The sequence below is a fragment of the Branchiostoma lanceolatum genome, chromosome 9 (assembly GCF_035083965.1).
Source record: "Branchiostoma lanceolatum isolate klBraLanc5 chromosome 9, klBraLanc5.hap2, whole genome shotgun sequence".
NCBI classification, from domain to species: domain Eukaryota; kingdom Metazoa; phylum Chordata; class Leptocardii; order Amphioxiformes; family Branchiostomatidae; genus Branchiostoma; species Branchiostoma lanceolatum.
In genome coordinates this window covers 16,798,276-16,815,318 of record NC_089730.1, presented here as the reverse complement: position 1 = coordinate 16,815,318, position 17,043 = coordinate 16,798,276, and the positions used below count along the sequence as shown (strand labels likewise).

The 17,043-nt window shown below is 42.7% G+C and overlaps 2 protein-coding genes across 4 annotated transcripts; one reads left to right on the top strand and one right to left on the bottom strand.

Annotated features, from left to right (window-relative positions):
• Positions 1-2,382: 2,382 nt before the first annotated feature.
• On the bottom strand, positions 2,383-9,930 carry LOC136441795 (cytochrome P450 2U1-like). 3 transcript variants are annotated; one of them, XM_066438285.1, is made up of 8 exons: positions 9,905-9,930; positions 6,645-6,997; positions 5,334-5,476; positions 4,467-4,680; positions 3,869-4,152; positions 3,271-3,465; positions 2,816-2,951; positions 2,383-2,638 (listed from the first exon to the last, which is right to left on the bottom strand). In XM_066438285.1, the coding sequence occupies exons 1-8, from the start codon at positions 9,913-9,915 to the stop codon at positions 2,460-2,462; spliced, it is 1,515 nt and encodes a 504-aa protein (XP_066294382.1). In that variant the 5' UTR covers positions 9,916-9,930; the 3' UTR covers positions 2,383-2,459. The 3 variants fall into 3 exon arrangements, with proteins under 3 accessions (XP_066294382.1, XP_066294383.1, XP_066294381.1); XM_066438286.1 differs by lacking the exon at positions 9,905-9,930 and adding an exon at positions 7,700-8,206; XM_066438284.1 differs by lacking the exon at positions 9,905-9,930 and adding an exon at positions 7,635-8,204.
• LOC136441801 (cytochrome P450 2U1-like) lies at positions 9,302-16,877 on the top strand. Its single transcript, XM_066438295.1, has 7 exons — positions 9,302-10,458; positions 11,877-12,019; positions 12,556-12,769; positions 13,670-13,953; positions 14,628-14,822; positions 15,078-15,213; positions 15,623-16,877. Exons 1-7 carry the CDS (start codon positions 10,098-10,100, stop codon positions 15,799-15,801), a joined length of 1,512 nt encoding a protein of 503 aa, XP_066294392.1. The 5' UTR covers positions 9,302-10,097; the 3' UTR covers positions 15,802-16,877.
• Positions 16,878-17,043: the final 166 nt, after the last annotated feature.

Here is a 17,043-nt window from a genome sequence, read left to right as displayed (position 1 = left end):
GATGTGTGTGGGCCGCCATCTTGATTGTGACGACACGGATATCGCCATTTTGTATTATCAGTCAATGATATTTGATTTCGTCATTCAATATTCATTCATTTGTGTTTGACGCCTTGTTTGACGAAATGTGGAGTCTTCGGACTCTTTCTACTCTCACTTAGTGCCGACTCATGCCGCTCTGTTATATCGGGATGAGAGTCTCTACAGACGTTTTGATAAATGTGTGAAAGTGTACGAAGTTTTCATTTTGAATGAAAGTCTAATTTGGTGAACTTGTTTGTGGCAGGCGGGCTCGGAACCCGGTCTGAACAGCGTGATGTGATCACCCTGCCCGGTAGGCAAGTTTGACCAGTTTTTATGAATTCCGTTGTAATTAACATAATAATGGCAACTACTATAACACCTCACTGGTAAAGGATAGGTGTTTCATGTGTTTCATTTGCATAATTTATGCATAAAAGTTATACTTCCTGTACAGTAAATAACTTCCTCTAGGCACACAACTATCACACATTCAACTCAAATAAAAGGAAAAATTCAATTCCAAATATTCATAAAAAGATGCCGTAATCACTAAACTAACATAGCAAACCTGAAGTATATGTAGCACAAATACTTAATTCTAGTTCCTGTATTACTCCGAGTCCGTGCTCCAAAAAATGAACGGCTGCATGTACGTGTGTCTATATTGGTGTAAAAATTCCTGTTTAGCTAGCCCAGCTGATGTCAAGCGTCAAACTGATGAAAGCTTGTGTGTAACTGAAGAAATTAGCAGGCAAAGTTCGGCAGCCGCGCGCGAGGTCGGAAGTACACAGCCCGGGCAGTGTGTGTGAGTCGGTCCTGCGCTTACAGCTGGAAATGCCTTTTTGGGGGTGTAGCCAAGTGCAGTTTGTAATTGCTATCAAAAGAGATTGTGTGTAGTGAAAATGTTGTCAATTTTTTACATAATCTAGGGTAAATGGTCTCAACATGGAAAGAGAAAACATTGGCACATTTTCTATATCTTCATTACGAACGCGCCCATGTAAAACACGTTTTATAACATGTAAGCCTATGCGGCGAAAAAACTCATGAATGAGACCTTATCCGTCGACGTCCCAGGGCAGGGGTAAGTATTTTGCGACTCATCTTACGCATGCGCAGTCACCATTATACGCGTCTTCTTTTACTCCACTTTAAGCTGGCGTCAAACTGCAATTCATCTTCAGTAGAAGGTCGCGGTGCTGAATTGAACAGGACTCGGGTGCGGATTGCGAACATCTGTGGTCGATCCCGAATCGCCCAGTAATCGAGAAGACACCGTATTGCTACCGAAAATGTCCTTTTAATTTTAGACTCATCGCGCGAACTATTTTCCTGTTGTGTGACGCGTTCGGCTTTACAGATCATGACCATCTGTCCAGGTACTTAGTGTCGACTCTGTGTATTTTCTGCCATGCCACAAGACCATATCGCCAGAGGGCAGAATGCATTAGGCTATTTACCATGCCAAATTCCGAAAGTTCAAGTTGCAAGGTCAGGTAGAAACACCTCAACGATGGGGTCATGGCGATCACACACCACCTCCTCCCCTTACCCTCCAACATAGACATCAACAATTCGTTTGTTCGTCCGTTCGTTCGTTCATTTATACCCTTATAGTAGCTAGTGGTACATAGGGCAGCAAATTGTCTTTCTGTTTCTGTAGCAGGGTACATTTTTGCAGGAAAGGATTACCAGTCCTCCCCCTTAATCGCCCGCTAGGCAATAATCACCTGGAACACGGCACTCCAATTTTTCGTCCCTTCCGAAAGACGGGTGCAGCCCCAACCGAGATGTCCTGTCCCAGGATTGAACCAGGGCCCTACCAGTTAGCAATTACAGTAATTGGAAACATAAGCTGTATAAAAGTTGTATACATACCAATTAACAACAGAATTTCAGCTTTACCGATAGACTCTAGCTGAAAACTTCTCTTCTACTCACCATAAATTGTTCGCCATCGTAAAACCATGCGAATTTATATAGCGCTACTGCCGCATTGTACAGCATGGATATATATCTTCATTATCTATATCTTCATTATTCTTGCTACTTGCTAAATATTAATGCAAACTTTAACTGAATAAGAAACCATATTTCACATAGAGTTCTAGCGTTGTAGCTCTTACACATACCATGTCATTGTCTACTGTAAAATGATAGGTTATTCAGTTTAAATGTAAACGTACGTTTTACATCAAAGATTTTAATTATGACAAACGTTGCAATTAGGCGCAACATGATTAACCAGAAAAAAATTAATGCTACGTTTCCATTCTACAGTGCTCATATGGGAAAGTTGATGTTGACGTTATATCAACATTCATGACATATTTAAGCAGGCTTTATACTTTTAAAAAAAAATACGTGTTAACGTCAGTATTGTCAATTATTGTCACCATTCCTTTTCATAAGAAAAATTGCTGAGATATGCAATCCTAGCGCTGAGAGATGCACATATTCACTGTTGGTGGGACCAAGGTTATTCCTATGGTGCCATCGGTCGAGGGTGCAGCGGCGCCCTCTGGCAACTCGAAGGTGAACTGCTTCATCAGGGAAGAGAAGAGCAGAAAGAGCTCCATCTTAGCCAGCTGCTCGCCGAGGCAGACACGTCGGCCTGTGAAATTGGGAGAAAAAAATTAAAAGGTGACAAAAGAATTTTCATCATCATCACCATGTCGAATGGAAGAAGGTTATCAATAAAATTGAAACAGCAACCGTTTATTTTGACATATGGGCTCTTATATTTTAGAAAAAAATGGTGTTTAGGTTGGAAATTTGATTTAAAACTCACCTGTAGAAAAAGGCAAGAAGGATTCCGGCCTGCTGACCACCTTTCCGTCAGAGTCCAGGAACCGACGGGGGTCAAACTTGTCTGGGTCCGGCCAGAATTCCGGGTCCATATTAGCTGACCACAGGTTGGGAAGGACCTGAACAACCAAAAGACAGCAAAAAAAATTGTAACTGCCAGTATCTGCACCGTGATAGCGTGTTCTGTACAGCATGACACTTCAAATGTCATTCTGGGATTTTATTCCATTACAAAATAAAGAGCTGATTTGTCTGTGATTTTATAATCAATGCAATAAAGACTTTTTTCCTTCTGAATCAGATACTTCACTTGCCAACGACCTATGAATGATCTCGCAGTTTCAAGTACGCATGTACGTACGATGCATTGTGGTCAAGCTGAAAGTTTAATGAAGATAGACACGGAACATAAAGGATCTTTATAGATAAATGAGTCACCTGCGTTCCCGCTGGGATGTCATAGCCTCGGAAAGCCGTGTCCTCGGTTGCAGCGTGAGGCACACTGAGGGGAACGATGGCCCTGATGCGCTGGATCTCAATGATAGTAGCCTCGGTATACGGGAGCTGGGACCTGTGGGCTAGGGTGGGCACGTCGTGGTCTGTTCCAAGGACACTGTCCAGCTCAGCTTGGACCTGTCAGATATGCCACAAGGTTCTGTCTTATATACATCCAAGTAAATCTACAACCTTACGATTGTTGCAGCTTTAACAGTATTCCATAAGAATACGATATGTATGTTTAATGAAAGCGGTTTTGTTTCTAATTAGCCACCACACAGTATGTGCGTGATGCATTGTGGGCTAGCTCAAAGTTCAGTATCACTCGTCTAGTAAACAATTCGCATTTGTGACATTTAACAAACGACACTGAAAATAATGTGGCAATGTAAGGTAGCAGAATGTTTCAAAAACGTCTGTGTCTTACCCAAAGGATTTTGAACTTTGACCCAGACCAAAATGCATCACTTGCGCATGCACACTCGGAACTATGAGGTAGCTTACACTGATATATGTGGCATTAGAGAAAATTCTGTACCTTCCGCTGCTCCTCTGGACACAGAACCATGTAGAGAAGACCCCATCGTAGGGTGGTTGCTGTGGTCTCCATTCCTGCTATAAACATATCTTGAATTATCCACACAATGTTCTCTTCTGTAAAGCAGTCAGTCTTGCCTTGGGTCTGTAGTTCGCAAAGGAGCATGTCGATGAAATCTCGTGGATTCTCGCTGTCCAGGTTCTCGCGATGCTTTGCAATTTCTTGTCGAATGAAGGTGGTGACCTCGTTACTGCATTCGACAAGAATCCTGTTTGTTGAATTTACTGTGAAAAAAAAATCAAAATGCTATCGTGCTGAAAACATCTGCTCACGTGAACAATAATTTCCATCCATCAAAGAGCGTTTTCACGTGACATCATTGCTGTCTTCGTCGCCATGTTGGTGACCCTGTTTGCATTAATGATGTTAGCTCAAGCGTTTTCAGACATTAAGATATCTCAAATAAATATTCTTAAATGCCTACGGCTCAAAGAAGAGATAAAACACAAAAATGCTGTGCACGCTTGGGATAAGATCCTTTGGAATGCACATAAGGACACCAACATGGCGTAACGAATAACAATATCCAATGTCCTACCTCCCGGTACAAATCGCAGAAAGGGAAACACCGTCATCAGCTGACTAGCTCCGAGTTGGGCGATTAGCTTGTTCACGACCTTGATCAGTTCCAGAAACTTGACATCATCGTAGTCGTAGCGTTTTCCGAAGACCATGGAGCAGATGATGTTGGCGACTGACACAGTCAGGTTGTCGGTGACGTCACGTGGGTGTGCGCCCCCGTACTCGGACAACTATGAAAATAAACACGACATGGGTCAGGTCTTCCATTCTGGGCTCAACGCGTGTATCTATCAAGCAGCGGCCCTGGTGCACAGCCCGGAGATCTAGTCTCTACCACACTAACCGCGCCGGCTATAGGGAGAACATTTGCCGGGGGACTTTGGCCATGGAGGGTTTCATTCGCAGGCGCAGTTAAGGTTGCCTATTTGACCCTCTCTCCGTAGCTGACTCCCTTCATACAATTGACTCTATTTGGCCAATTTCTACTATTTTCCCAGCGACCCGCGGAGACTGGTAGAGCCTATACCTGAGATTCGTTAGGCTGATCAGCAGTCAGCCAATTAGATACCCCCCTCCTGTTCTTGGAGGGAAATTTACCAGTCAATAACGTCACCGCCTTCGATCAAGGACGTACGTATCAAGGTAGAAACGTTCATCTATTCTAGTTCAGAAGTAAACATTATATGTTCAGAAGTAAACATCATAAGTTCAGAAGTAAACATCAGAATTAACTAAATGTTTTATTTACTTTAAGGGCTAATACTATTACAACTTAAAGCTACACGCGTAGTTTATTGTACGGTGTGGTAAAATTATCTAAGCTTTACTTTCAGCTTTGTGCTTATAATCAACCTGAAATAACATTTAATATCAACAAACATACCTTCAGACAGAGCTGACGAGCCTCGTCCCTGATATTTTCTTCCATACTGCCCGGTCCCATTCTCATTCCCAGGTTTCTCAGCGCACTGAAGGCAAACTTGCGTTTTTCTTTGTAGGCTTGGTTGAAAGTTGAGAACGCGATGTCTGTAAAAAAAACCCGGCGTGTCATAGGTCAAGGTAACGAGCGGAAGGTATTGTGTTTGCTCAGCATTGCTTACATTACTGAAGAATTGGGTCATCTTGTGCTAAACAAGTATATAACGTTAGCGCCGTGGGCTAGGCATTTAGAGTGGGCACCCTAACAATAGACGGCTTCTTAGAAAGGATGTCTTGTTGAGACCGACAAGACGGCTGCAACATTTCACCATGTGCCGGTGATGTTAATGAAATGTTGAAATACACGGGTACCCACCGCCACCCAGCTACAGGATGGCGGACAGGGAGTAGCGCCCCTGCGCCCCTTTTGACAGTAAAGCCAAAACATCTCTAAACAAAACACAGCGACCACCCCTCCACAAGTACACCCCTCCCCCCCACCGTGCCAGTCTTGAACTTAATGAAGTTGCGCACGAAATAAGAAGAAGAAGAGGGATATTTCTTATAGCGAGGATTTGAGCCGATAAAATAAGTACGACGTTTCACACGTCGCACCTGTGCGACCTTATTCCACTGTACTGTCACACAGTCGGTGACCTTCGGCCGTATTTGCAAAAGTCAGAAGGTCGCCAGACTTTAGAATCGACTTAAAGTCGCGCCTATTTTTTAGCCTGAAAATCTACCTGGTCAAATTTAACATAGTTAGGCTACCTGCAGACATCGACCGATCCCTAAAAATTCGCGCGACGATCAATAAAAAGCCGACGGATAGAGAGAGGACATTTTCGGCAGTTCTATTGTCGGTGTTTTCACGAGCACTGTGCGAATTTTACGGATTGGCCGATGTTCGCATGTCACCGAACCCCGTTTAATATAACAGGGTAGATTTTCAAGCATACATTACGCTCTGACAATTTATCAAATTAGGCGACCTTTTGGTGATCGACGAATACAGCCGAAGGTCGTTAACAGTGTGACTGCCCTTTTCACTTTGCATTTGCTTGAATATGGTATGGATTTCTGTCTCGGTACTGCCTATCACTGAATTTGAAATTACACCGACAGGATATCATCGATTCAAAAACTCTCGACACAAAGACACACTGATATAGACCATTACAAACCGTTCATAGTCATAAGCTACATATGGTATAAAACCAAACATTAGTACGAAGTTGCAGAAATGATTACAACGTAAACAGTAGAAACCACATACCTTTTCCAAAGCTAGTTAACAGATTCAGCGTGTAGACGTTTGGCCGGCAGGAGAAAGCGTCCTTGTAGTCCACAAGCACCTCTTTGATGGCCCGGTAGCCGTTCAGAACCACCACGTCTTCCATCCCCATTCTAACAGTGTACACGTCGCCATACTGCTGCCTCCACTCCGTAAGCTTCAGGTGGGGCGCTCGGCCAAGGGACAACAGGTGGCCGACTACAGGCCAGCTCCCTCTCGGTGACGGTGGGAGGTTGTTACGTCGTTTGAAGAAGGCGAGTAGGGTAAGGAGAACGACGAAAAACACCGCGATGGTCTGGACGGAGAGTTCTGACGAGTGCGCAGAAAACATTGTCCTGTGTTCAAAAGCAAATGAAATGGGGTTGTCACTAGAAAGGCTGCATTTGCGAGCAAACACAGCAATTTTCACTTCCTCTCTCCTAATCATCCAAAATTGATAGTTCTTAATCAACCTTTTGCAGAAACGGGACGCCCCAGACTCACTTGTGAGTATGATTGTCTGGCTGTAAAGAAAATCATTGAGAACACTTCGTGGGCTCTCCGACATTAAAAGATTAAGCTTGCGATAAAAATCTTCCACCCATTTGAAGAAACGGTCTTATATAGAGGCCTTATACAAGAATACCTTATACACATGGATGTTTACCTAGGAAATCATATATGCTGCGTTGGTAGATCTCTTTAACTCTACTGTTTAAAAAATGTGGCTGTCTTATGGTACCGGGTGGAATTATGAGTTATGAATTATAAATTTACGCTGCATAAGTGGCAGATGAAAAAAAATGTAGCGTGAGGGGTGTCTACTACCATACTCAGAAAGCAAGAAATTGACAACATAAGAAGGATAGTGAAACGTCACAACAATGTATTTTGGTGCAATTAGATCAATCAACCGTTGGCGAGGTTATCTTTGCAAGAACAAGTTTAGATATGACTTTTTAAATTCATTTTATACATCAAAATCTATCTTACCTTGCTATCAGAGTACGTGTATCTGTAATACGCATACAGTAATACAAGGAATCGCGAGGACACACCCAGAGAGCTTCGTGGAGAAGACCTTGCGTTGGGTTTTCGCTGCGCCCGACTTGCCTACAGGGGTAACTAAATGGGACGTGTTTACAGGTTGTACCAGCTCTGGATCTGAACTCTGACCCTCCCTCACAATAAACACCGAGGCATAGCCGATCCGAATTCTTTAAAAGCCGTTCCCCTGCATTGTCACGCTCCTCTTTTGTGAACCATTGATGCATCCAATGGCAACGACCTTCCCGACCTACCAAGCAATCTAACGTACCTGCCCAAACTGACACTAAGTAAACAATATGTTCCCTCAAGGACATTATGGTTCCCTCCTTTGTTCTAAAGAAACATATCCCAATCTCAGCATACAGGGGTTTTGTTCACTGACTTTGTCAGATGGTGAAGTTACCGTGAAAACAAGTAAAGAGCTTATGAGATATTTGGTGAAAACAGCGAGCATTTCCCATTTTACAGTATTTGCAGTTTTGGCGCCATTATTGAATTCTACAATACGCCCCTTATAAAGATTTAAGAATATTCACGAAAACTTCAAAATAGACTTCTTATTCAAGTAAATGTGTCTATACCACTATTGAACGGTAGATGAGTGCTGGATGCGACCTTTCGGCACTATTTGAGCAAACGCTGCCACCGTTGGATGATCATTGAGTGCTTCTACCGCCTTTGTGTGTCAAGAGCCGTAAAAAAAGGCGCGCTCGGTCGATTGTAAGTTTGGTCTACCCCCACGTTATTGCGGACAAGCCATGCAAGACGCTATGGGTATCAAGTATCTTTTAAACTGTTGTCTAAACATTCGGCTTTTTATTCTGGCCAGGCACATTGGCAAAGGGACATACACTGTCAGGGGAAGGCAACATATGTCGGGTATTGATATGTAAAACATTTGTCCTCTCTTACAAGTGATCTTGGGGGGCCCCTGGCGCCTTTCTATGGCACTGCAGCGGAACTTCTGATATGAACTTTTGATATCTCGTGTTCTGAACATGCTATGGCCATGACTTTTGAGCCTTCAAAAGACAACATGCTACAGTGAAGCATTGAGAAGGTAAAATATGACTTACCCTTTGAGTATCTAAAATACATGGAAGTTTTAATCTATATCTGTTCTACTAAAAAAACATGACTTTTATCAATTTATTCGAAGATGTTAAAGTATTCGGTATTTATCTATTCATTGAGATTTGATAACAAATGGTTCAAACTATTCCATATATGCAGAATCATATCACATTGTTTCGAAATATTGATGTTTTGATTATTCGCATGTAGTCAGAACGCCTTGTACTAGCGGCTGTAGAAAAGGTGTTACGGCCTACCTCATCCTGAGGCCGACTGCTTTACCTGTGTGGGCGAGGTCACTGACCGACAGGTCTCTGACCTACCTGTGCAGGGTGATGCAATACTTGATCTGTCATCTTACCTCTCTTGTGCCATTTGACCTATCAGTGCCTTCCCATTCGGGGCTTGTGTCGGTAATATCGAAACTCAAATCTGTTATAGATATGCTCTATGGATGAATTTCAGTGGATAGTCCGCAAATAAAAGCGCAAATATCTCAGCACTCCGTTTGCAGTGCGTTTAATACTTGTTTCCAATGCTCACGGCGACTTTTCCAGTGCTGAACTCCTCAGCACTGGCTTTCCAATGCTGAATTCCACTCAGCACTGGTTTTCCAGTGTTGAAGAAAGTTCAGCACTGGTTTTCCAGTGCTGAAGCCACTTTCAGCACTGGAACCGAGTGCTGACAAAGGAGAGCGTGGCTTTCGTAGTTTTGCAATAGATAACACGACCAAATCTATAGAAGGCCATAAATAGAGCACACTGAAATAGTTCCCTACTTATCCTTCTCCCCGCTGCCTTACTCTGTAACCAATAGGAACTCGGCTGCCAAACGGCTACTTCAGTGTGCTAAAGAAGGATTAGTAATTTTGTAACCATGCAAAGAAAACAAGATGCATAAAAGCAACAAATATAAAAACAATCCGTCCAGTCATTTTTGAGTTATCGTCCTGTGCACCAAAATTCATGTGGACACATTCCTGTACAATTCCTAGAATTCTTGCAGACTGCATACAATACTAAGAACCTAACCTTTAGGCTCGCCTCAGAAGCGTCGCCAAAAAGGAGGTTGTCCATATCAAATTAGCAATAAGAGCTGAGATAAGTAGTAAACAAAGCCTAACTTTGCCCCGAGTTTACCTTGTATACATCCGCTCATCTGGGCATGCAAGACCTAACAACTCAGATCTTCTTTCCTTATGCCAACTAGAATTAACAGATCGGCACCTAACGTTAACAATTATGAACACTACACTGCGCGCGCAACGCACCGTGAGGTCAACAATTGGCGTTCTAAATAGATCCCGAAAACAAGCACTGCGTAGCCATAGCTATGTTCGCCGCGTATTATCGTTCTTTGTCAGAACTTTCCATTCAGACCATAGCGGTGTTTTTCGTCGTTTTCCTTATCCTACTCGTCTTCTTCAAACGACGACGTAACAACCTTCCACCGTCACCGAGTGGGAGCTGGCCTGTAGTCGGCCACCTGTTGTCCCTTGGCCGAGCGCCCCACCTGAAGCTTACGGAGTGGAGGCAGCAGTATGGCGACGTGTACACTGTTAGAATGGGGATGGAAGACGTGGTGGTTCTGAATGGCTACCGGGCCATTAAAGAGGCGTTTGTGGACTACAAGGACGCCTTCTCCGGCAGGCCTACCGTATATATGCTGAATCTGCTAACTGGCTATGGAAAAGGTAACTGCAGTGTCATTCTCTTCTATTCTCGTATTCATCATTTTTGCAACTGAAGCACGTTTAAGGGCTAGCTCCCCGGTAGCAACATTGCTAGCAACCCTGCAACAGAAACAGCAAGGAGACTTGCTGGCCTATGTGTCACAAGGCAACAACGACAACAGCAGACAATGTAGTTTAGCACTATGAGTTTTACAGTCACATGCCGTAGTGCAAAGTACGACATCGACATGACCCGTGTGAGGGTGTCATTACTCTGTTAACGACTTGCCTGTGTTTACACAAGCTCTCGGCCGGAGGTTACTGACTCCATGCAGAGGGATGGTGGTTACAGGACCGGCCGGCCGGCTAGTTAACGAGGACCTTCGGCCGGCTGTATTGACCACCAGAAGGCCACCGAATTTCAAAATCGCCTTTTAGTACGCAAGCCGTCTTTCAGCGACGATCTCTTCTGGTTGGATGCCCACACAAAATGTCTTGCCCGCGACTCTACATAATAGTACAAGATAAGCCAATTTTACAGTATTGTAAGCAATACTGAACAAACAAGGTATCAGACCACAGTTTCCAGCCTATGGGGATTTTTATCATACGGTTGGTTGGTAAGGATCAAAAAGTGACCGACACGGATGAACATTTGGTAGGGTACCCTAGAGAAGCACGACAAAGATTAAGTTGAAATTGAGGGTACAATCTACAAAATAACTGAAAACCAAAAAAAGGATTTTTTACATTTTGACAACCACTTTTCAAAGGGTGGTTATCATGGTTAATGATCGACCCCAAAAATCCTAACCTTTAAACCCGACTAATACGTCATGAATAAACTGGCAGTTCATCTTACCTCAGTATGGACTCCAGCTGTGTCAATATGTAGCTCCTCATAATCTACTTGATAACGTGCTAAGGACATAACACTACAAATACAAAATATAATCACAATCCATCTATAGGTTATAGAAACATGCTAACCACAAACATCCGGAAACACACACACACAGACACTAAAAGAATACTTCATCTATTTTCATTGGCATTTGAGATAACTACAGTACGAAGGCCTCATGATCCCTCGTAGTTTTTGACTATCATCTGGAAACACAAACAGACATACCAAAAACAAAACATCCTCGGGAATTAATACCCTCTTCCATTGACCCCTTGACCTGGATACTTCCTGCCACTCCCGCAAGTCTGTCTTTGCGCAGACATCATCTTCCCAGTACACACTTCCTACCACTCTAATGATAGCGGAATCAAATAACTAGAGGCGCACGAAAACACGAGTAAGTACTCAAACACACAGAAAACAATGCCTCAGTACACAGAGACACACTCTTGTACAATTAATGGGAAAGACACAAGACCCATTTGGTCTTTATCACCGCAATCAATTATGTTGTCGTATTCCACGATCACAGATCTCGCCTTCTCAACTTTCAACCAAGCCTACAAAGAAAAACGCAAGTTTGCCTTCAGTGCGCTGAGAAACCTGGGAATGAGAATGGGGCCGGACAGTATGGAAGAAAACATCAGGGACGAGGCTCGTCAGCTCTGTCTGAAGGTATGTCTGTGGATGTTGTGACATTAGGCTAATTAAATGCCAATATCACCACTACTAGCGCTACAGTATGATTTTAAAGGCAAAACTGTGGAAAAACTGCATATGATAGGGCAAAAAAACTGCTGGTCTGAGGATTACCACCAGAAGTTGTCTCCTATGGCAGGCAGATGCATTCCGATGCTCTGAAAATGTAGAAGGGCCCACAAAAGGAGGTTCACAATTACAAAATAATTCTTTTTTAAACTGCCATGTATTGAACACGAATACTATCATGCATATTTCACTGAAATAGTAGCGTTGTACATTGGGTCCTCAGTGAGGAGAACCACTTTTGTAAAAAAAATAGGGCGGGGTCTTGTAATTTTTTATTACGTCATCATGACGTTACAAAATTTTATAGATTTTTATCTTGTAACAATATTTTTGGAAAAAAATCAAGAGCCAACACCAAGTTTAAACCAGCTGCAGCGGTGGACTTAGTATGAGAGGTCATGAGAGGATGGGGAATCTCACCTACCTTGTGTTTACATTGATAGTTGTCCGAGGAAGGAGACGCACAGCCACGTGACGTCACCGACCACCTGACTGTGTCAGTCGCCAACATCATCTGCTCCATGGTCTTCGGCAAACGCTACGACTACGATGATGCAAAGTTTCTGAAACTGTCCAGAAACGTGAACAAGCTAGTCGCCAGCGTCGGGTCGAGTCAGCTGCTGATGGTGTTTCCCTTTCTGCGATTCGTACCGGGAGGTGGGGATCCACTGATAGTGTAATTCTTGTTTCTTTCACTGTAACTTTATGTTCACCTCTGTACAGTAAACTTCTCGAAACCTGTTTGAGTCTCGATCACTTGGCACCACCGTAAAGTTAAATTTCAGTGCTAATGCCCACACCATGGAATTTTGCTACCGTAAAAGAAAAGTGAATTACAGTAGTCTGGAACCCATCCTAATCTACCTCCGGTTCGCTGTGACGATCGCTTCCACGCAGGATATTTTGCAGGGAAGCGATTTGATTTGAAAAGGAGCGAATGGAACTAGAATAGGATGGAGATCTAGAGCAGACAGGAACATTGAATGTCTAAAGTTCTGTTCAAGAAAGTTTGTCAATTTGAGCACTTGCTTCTGTACCTGAAGCGATTTGTTCACCGACCACAACAATGCGATATGTTGCACGAAGCTTAAGCTCAAACCAAATTTCTTTCTATTTCGGCCAGAAATCACGTGTTATGTTCTGACAAATAACCCATTATTCGTCACTGCAATGCTAACTACTACTGTTAGCAGAGCGTTTTCTCTCAGCGATATCAACAAAGCAGGTAAGTGCTGACCGCCATATTGGTGTCCTTATTTACATTTCAATAGCTCGAAGTTCAAGCGTGTGAACAACATTTCTATGTTTTGTCTCTTATTGTAGCTATGATGATGATGATCCACTGTCTTCTGCAGCTCAGGTGGTGTTAGAAGATCTTTTAATGTACTAATACGCTTGAGCTATCATTCACTGCAATGCAGATAAGGATACCATCATGGCGGCTGACACAGCCATGACGTCACGTGAAAAAGCTCTATAATAAGTGGAAAGTATTGTTTACGTGAACAACTATTATTACTTAAATATCATGTTGAATTTGGTTGCGTTTTTCCACAGTGAATTCATCAATCAGGAATCTTGTCGAATGCAGCAACGAGGTCCTCGCGTTCGTTCGACAAGAAATAACAAAGCATCGCGAGACCATGGACAGCGAGAATCCACGAGATTTCATCGACATCATCCTTTGCGAACTACAGATTCAACAGAAGACCGACTGCTTTACAGAAGAGAATATTGTGTGGATAATTCAAGACCTGTTTGTTGGTGGACTCGAAACCACATCCACTACCTTACGATGGGGTTTCCTCTACATGGTTCTGTATCCAGAGGATCAACAGAAGGTACAGAAGATTCTCAAATACGTATACCTTACCATACCTATCAGAATACGCCACCTCACACTATCAAAGTTACAAGTGCCTATGTGCGAATGATGTATTATTGTCTAGGTTAAAGTTGAAGATCTCTTTTATCATTGTAGTGAACAATCCCCACTTGTACTGCTTACTTAGGGCCCTGTTACACTTGTGCGTATAATCAATTCCGCATGTGTTACGTATTAACAAGTTTTTGTTTTAGGTTAAGTTTGCAGCCGAAGAAGTCATTTCTTTGATTCGATAACTAGGCTGCACAGCGGTGGGTCAAAGTAGGAAACAACTTCTTCCCTGCAAACTTTACAGAAACCCAGAAAATGCCCATGCGCAACTCACACGCACTTGAATATGCGCACAAGTGTGACAGGGCCCTTACAGAGGCCAACTTTTTAAAATCATTTTGTTGCGTAACAAAAAAGTCTAGCCAAGTGGGGATTGTTTACCAGTGAAGGGATCTTGAACCTCAACCTATACCGCAATGCATCAGTCACGTACTGTGAGATGGTTTATTAAAAAGAACCCTTACTATCATTAAGCGTGTCCTTGTAAACCTAACGTTATCTTCTGAAACACTGTCAAGCTAGCTACAACAAGCGTTGTAAATTGATATTGAGATAGGATCTTTGCGGAATCTGTGCCAGGTCCAAGCTGAGCTAGACAGTGTCCTTGGAACAGACCACGACGTGCCCACCCTGGCCCACAGGTCCCAGCTCCCGTATACCGAGGCTACTATCATGGAGATCATGCGCATCAGGGCCATTGCTCCCCTTAGTGCTCCCCACGCGGCTATGGAGGACACCACTTTCAGAGGCTATGACATCCCAGCGGGAACGCAGGTGAGTTATCATAAGATATTTTAAGTTCCATGTGCTATCTTCATTGAACGTTGACCTAGACCACAATGCATCACTTGTATAATTGCGCAGTCTAAACTAAACTGGAAGATAGAAGAGGTGGGATGAATTTCCTTTTTTTTCGTTACAGTGGAGTAATCACAGACAAATAAGTACTTGGACTTAAAACCACAGGGTGACATTTCAAGTGCCTATACTGTCAGTTGCAAATTATTTTGCTGTCTTTTGGCTACTCAGGTCCTTCCCAACCTGTGGTCAGCTAACATGGACTCGGAATTCTGGCCGGACCCAGAGAAGTTTGACCCCCGTCGGTTCCTGGACTCTGACGGCAAGGTGGTCAGCAGGCCGGAATCCTTCATGTCTTTTTCTACTGGTGAGTTTTGAAACTAAGATTTAAAAACAACAACAACTTAACTATATCATTTCAAAATAGTAGAACAGACAAAAATTGCAATGGACATATTAAGTATATCTACAGAAAGCACGTCACTGTTCATACTGGTTGATAAGGCGGTATTCTAGAGTTCTTGTACCGGTTCTTCTGCTAGAGTTACAAGCCTCTAGTGGCCTCACCAGTGGAAGGGTGCTAGAATATTATTTCGGTCAGGCTACACGTCTTGCATTTTGTCATCCCATTATGTAGGCCGTCGTGTCTGGCAAAGATCTTCTTCCATTTCAACGTTACACTATAAAGTTATAAAGCAGCAATTGGTGTCATCAAAATATTGTATTTGTCAGCTTTCTTTAATTTCTTAAATGTTTCTCACCATTCAATTTTACAGGCCGTCGTGTCTGCCTTGGCGAGCAGCTGGCTAAGATGGAGCTCTTTCTGATCTTCTCTTCCCTGATGAAGCAGTTCACCTTCGAGTTGCCAGAGGGCGCCGCTGCACCATCGACAGGCGGCAGCATAGGAATAACCTTGGTCCCATCAAGAGTGAACATGTGCATCACTGAGCGCTAGGATTGCATGTTTTAGCCATTTTTGTTTCAAATCTAATGGTGACGACTGTTGACAATACACAGGTTAACATGATTTTTTTAAAGTATATAAACCTGTTTATATGTTATGAATGTTGACATAACGTCAACTTAACTTTCACATATGATAGCTGTAAAATAGAAACGTAGCATTACTTTTTTCTGGCTGATCATGCTGCGCCTAATTGTAACATTCACCGTAGAATATGTCATATATCATGTGTTAACGTTATATCTACGTTCATATTCAAACTAGATGAACTGTTATGTTCACATGTTACAGTAGACAATGACATGGTATGTACGAAAACGGAAACGTAAGCTACTTTATGTGAAATAGATTATTTCCATTTAAGATTTGCATGTGAAAGTAGCATGAATAATGAATATATAACGTTATATATTCAAGCTGCACAAACAGTAGAAGTAGTGTTATTCAAGGACTCATGCATGATTGTGGGATGGCGAACGATCAATTCTTCAGCGAGAGATTCTGTGCTCTCTGACGGAAAAGTTGACATGCTGGTGAATTGGTCTTTTCGGTATGTTTACAACCTATACTATTTTATATGGTATTCTAACGTACCTAGGTGGTAGATCAACGAAATATGTGTAAGCTGCAACGCAAGCTGCTTTGCGTGAAATAAGGATTATTTCGTTCTTCCGACCCCTACACATCTTCCTAATATCTTCTCGAGTTATGGTGTCCCCATAAATACGCGAACACACACACACATACACAAACACAAATCCAACCGAAAATATAACCTTCTTGGCAAGGGTAAGGAAAAACAGAGAGGATTTATTCACACACTTCTTCAACCCCAAATATCAATTGACACAGCAAGCACGAATGGGTATTTCCTCTTCTTTGACCTTAGTCATAATACATACTTACGGAGCTTTCATTTTTCCCTCCTTATGTTTCTGTGGAGGACCAGGTATTTCCATTGACCAACATGTTAAAGCAATATTACGTGCGTGACCTCTTGTTTGTACATCTCTCGATGTTGTGTTGTTTCTATGTCGTACTAAGTGTCATTTGTAATAAAATCGGAAATAAACAGGCACATTGGACAGATAGTATCCACAATGGATTATATATTTGCCATTTACCCTTGCACTATCGGGGAGTTTATATTATGTGTTTGTTGCACAGTTCATCTTATCGTAGGAGACGTAGCAAACAAATTTTGTTAACGTTACGTCAAACTCCAAAATACGA